The sequence below is a fragment of the Mustela erminea genome, chromosome 3, assembly GCF_009829155.1.
Source record: "Mustela erminea isolate mMusErm1 chromosome 3, mMusErm1.Pri, whole genome shotgun sequence".
NCBI classification, from domain to species: Eukaryota; Metazoa; Chordata; class Mammalia; order Carnivora; family Mustelidae; genus Mustela; species Mustela erminea.
The window spans coordinates 2,684,961-2,688,205 of NC_045616.1; the positions used below are offsets into that span (position 1 = coordinate 2,684,961).

At 37.7% G+C, this 3,245-nt stretch overlaps 1 protein-coding gene across 1 annotated transcript; it reads right to left on the minus strand.

The window, feature by feature from the left end:
- Positions 1-1,096: 1,096 nt before the first annotated feature.
- On the minus strand, positions 1,097-2,053 carry LOC116585741 (olfactory receptor 56-like). The gene has a single exon (XM_032335002.1). The coding sequence runs from the start codon at positions 2,051-2,053 to the stop codon at positions 1,097-1,099; it is 957 nt and encodes a 318-aa protein (XP_032190893.1).
- Between the last annotated feature and the right edge of the window lie 1,192 nt (positions 2,054-3,245).

Below are 3,245 nucleotides of genomic sequence, written 5' to 3' on the forward strand. Positions count from 1 at the left end.
TCACCAGCAGATCCACACTACAAGAAATGTTAAAGGAAAAATTCAGGCAGAAAAAAATGATATTAATGAAAATAATGAATTTATACAAAGGAAAAAAGAGTACAGGAAATGGAAATTGTGGCTACATTGTTTATTGTATGTAAATAATTCCTCAATAAAGCTTTAAAAAAAAAAATAGAATGTTTAAAATATCAAATTAGTTGCAGTAATATAAGGCTGAAAATAATTATTTCCATCACCTAATATAATTATGAATTATTAAGAGTTGAAACTAAATAACAACAAAAATTATTGTCTTCATATAGATTCTTTTTGATGATTGGGACAATTTCATAAAGTATTTGAAATTTTAAGTAGAATAAAGTATGTAAAATAGAATAATTTAATTGGCTTTTTGTTTAGGCCTATAATCTAGCCTCTTCTTTTAAAAGATTAAAAACCAAGAACTCAGTTTAATTCTTATCTTCACTTACAGATCTTTAGAATATGAAACATCCATGGACTTTCTGTGGTGATTGGCCTATTTCAAGGACTGAAATGGATAGATTTTCCCTTTGTAGTTAAAAAAATATATATAATTAATTCAGTTCTTCTTCTTTTTCTCCTTCTTCTCCTCCTCCTCCTCCTCCTCCTCCTCCTCCTCCTCCTCCTCCTCCTCCTCCTTCTTCTTCTTCTCCTTCTCCTCCTCCTCCTTCTTCTTCTTCTTCTTCTTCTTCTTCTTCTTCTTCTTCTTCTTCTTCTTCTTCTTAGTGAAACTTCATTATCATTATGATCACTACTTCCACCACCTTAAGTATGAGCACTTCAACTACATCATCAACATATTTACTACCACTATCATCACTACTATCATGATCAATCATCACCAAACCTGGGTGCCTAACTCTTGAAGGTTCACAATATGAGAGCGAAGTCTAACACTTTCAAGGAAACATGAAGAAGATAAGCATGTTTCACCAGGTTTTTGTGTATATGGACAGAATCCATAAAGACAGCAGTCCCATTGCAATTTTAAGCCTGTAAATACCAAAACTGAGACCTGAATATCTAAGTAGGTCTTATTTTGACTGAAAGAGAGGTAGGTAGTAATTGGCATTCATCTTACATTTGTGGTGTAATTTGAGGTTAGGCAGCGTCCCAACACGTTTTTCAGAGCTCCCACCACCTCCTTGTTCCTCAGACTATATATGAGGGGGTTCATCATGGGGGTGAGGATGGCACCAAGCATAAAGAGAACCTGGTCCAGCTTCGGACTGTGATAAGAAGTAGGCCTCATGTAGACCAGCATGGCTGGACCAAAGTATAGGCTCACCACAGTCAAGTGGGAGGAACAGGTGGCCAGAGCTTTATTCCTGCCCTCCACAGAGTTCATGCGGAGGACAGCAAGGAAGATGAGAGCATAAGAGGACAGGATAAAGGACAAAGGAATGAGGAGCACCACAATACTCGTCATCACTACAGCCTTCTCATAAGCAGAGATGTCCTCACAGGCCAATTTTAGGATGGCCATGACCTCACAGAGGAAATGGGAAATCTCTCTAGAACCACAGATGGGGAAATGCATAGCATACGCTGTGTGCATGAGTGATATAAGTGCACCTCCAGCCCAGGAAATGAAAGCCATCTGCAGACACACTTTCTGACTCATGATCAGGGTGTATCTCAAAGGGTTGCAAATGGCCACATAACGGTCAAAAGCCATGAGGGTGATGAGGATACACTCAGCAATTCCTAGAGTCAGGAAGAAAAAGATCTGAGTTCCACAGGCCACCTGTGATATACTTCTCTTCCCTGAGAAGAAGTCAGTTGCCATCTTTGGTACAGTGCTAGAGATTAATGTCAGATCCATAAGGGCCAGTTGGCTGAGGAGAAAGTACATGGGTGTGTGGAGGTGAGAATCCACCCAAATCAGGAATATAAGGATGGAATTTGTGGTTACAGCCACAGTGTAGATCAGAAGAATTGCAGAGACAAGGACGTTGATATGTTTTATACCAGGGAAGAGACCCAAGAGGATAAAGTCCATATTTGAAGACTCATTTCTTTTATCCATGTTTCTGTATTGTTAGAAGTAATCAACCCTGGGAACAAGCCAGATTTAAAGAAATCACAAAAATATGTTAGATTCTGTTCTCTAAGCTCTTTCATTTCTTTCATTTCTTACCATTATCAGCAGCAGCAGGTTGTGATTTTTTTTTTAATTTTCAGCATAACTGTGGTATTTCTGCAAATGACAACATTTTAGCCAATTTCATGGCTGAGTATGGTATCTCATGTCCCTACCTATCTTCTTTACTCACAGAACGAATTGGGACAGTTAATGTTTAGGTTGCATCTATTAATGTTATCTCAGAGATAATACAACTTCTCCCCTCCTTTTTATGCCATTGCTAGGAGACTCTCTTCCCCTCTCCCCCCATAGGCTCTCTCACTGCCATATGTGAACCTTGCTTAAGTATATGTTATATGTTCCATACTCACTCAACCATACATTTTCCCATTCCACTATGTCCTATACATGGTGCTAAGTCTTACCAAGACAAAGATGAATAAAATATAATTTCTGATGCTAACGACCTTTACCCATATAGAAAAACATGACCATGGACAGGTACATATGAAAAAGTAAGAAAGGTTTTATAATGGAAGAATATGCTCATCTGTGGAAAATAAGGAAAGAATATGCAATGGGGGGAAAAAGGACAGTCTTTTCAATAAGTGGTTCTGGGAAAACTGGACAACCACATGCAGAAGAATGAAACTCAATCATTCTCTTATACCATACACAAAGATAAACTCAAAATGGATGGAAAACCTCAAGGCAAGACAGGAATCCATCAAAATCCTAGAGAAGAACATGGACAGAAACATCTTAGACATTGGCCACAGCAACTGCTTGCAAGACACATCTCTACAGGCAAGGGAAAAAAAATAAAAAAATGAACTTTTGGGACCTAATCAAGATAAAAGATTCTTCACAAAAAGGAAATAGTCAACAAAAGTAAGAATCAACCACGAAATCAGAAAAGATAGTTGCAAATGACATCTCAGATAAAGGGCTGGTATGCAAGATCTATGAAGAACTTCTCAAATTCAACACCCAAAACACAAATAATGCAGTCAAGAATTGGTCAGAAGACAGGAACAGATACGTCTCCAAAGAAGACATACAAATGTCTAACAGATACATGCAAAAAAATGTTTATTGTCATTAGTTATCAGGAAAATTCAAAGCAAAACCACAG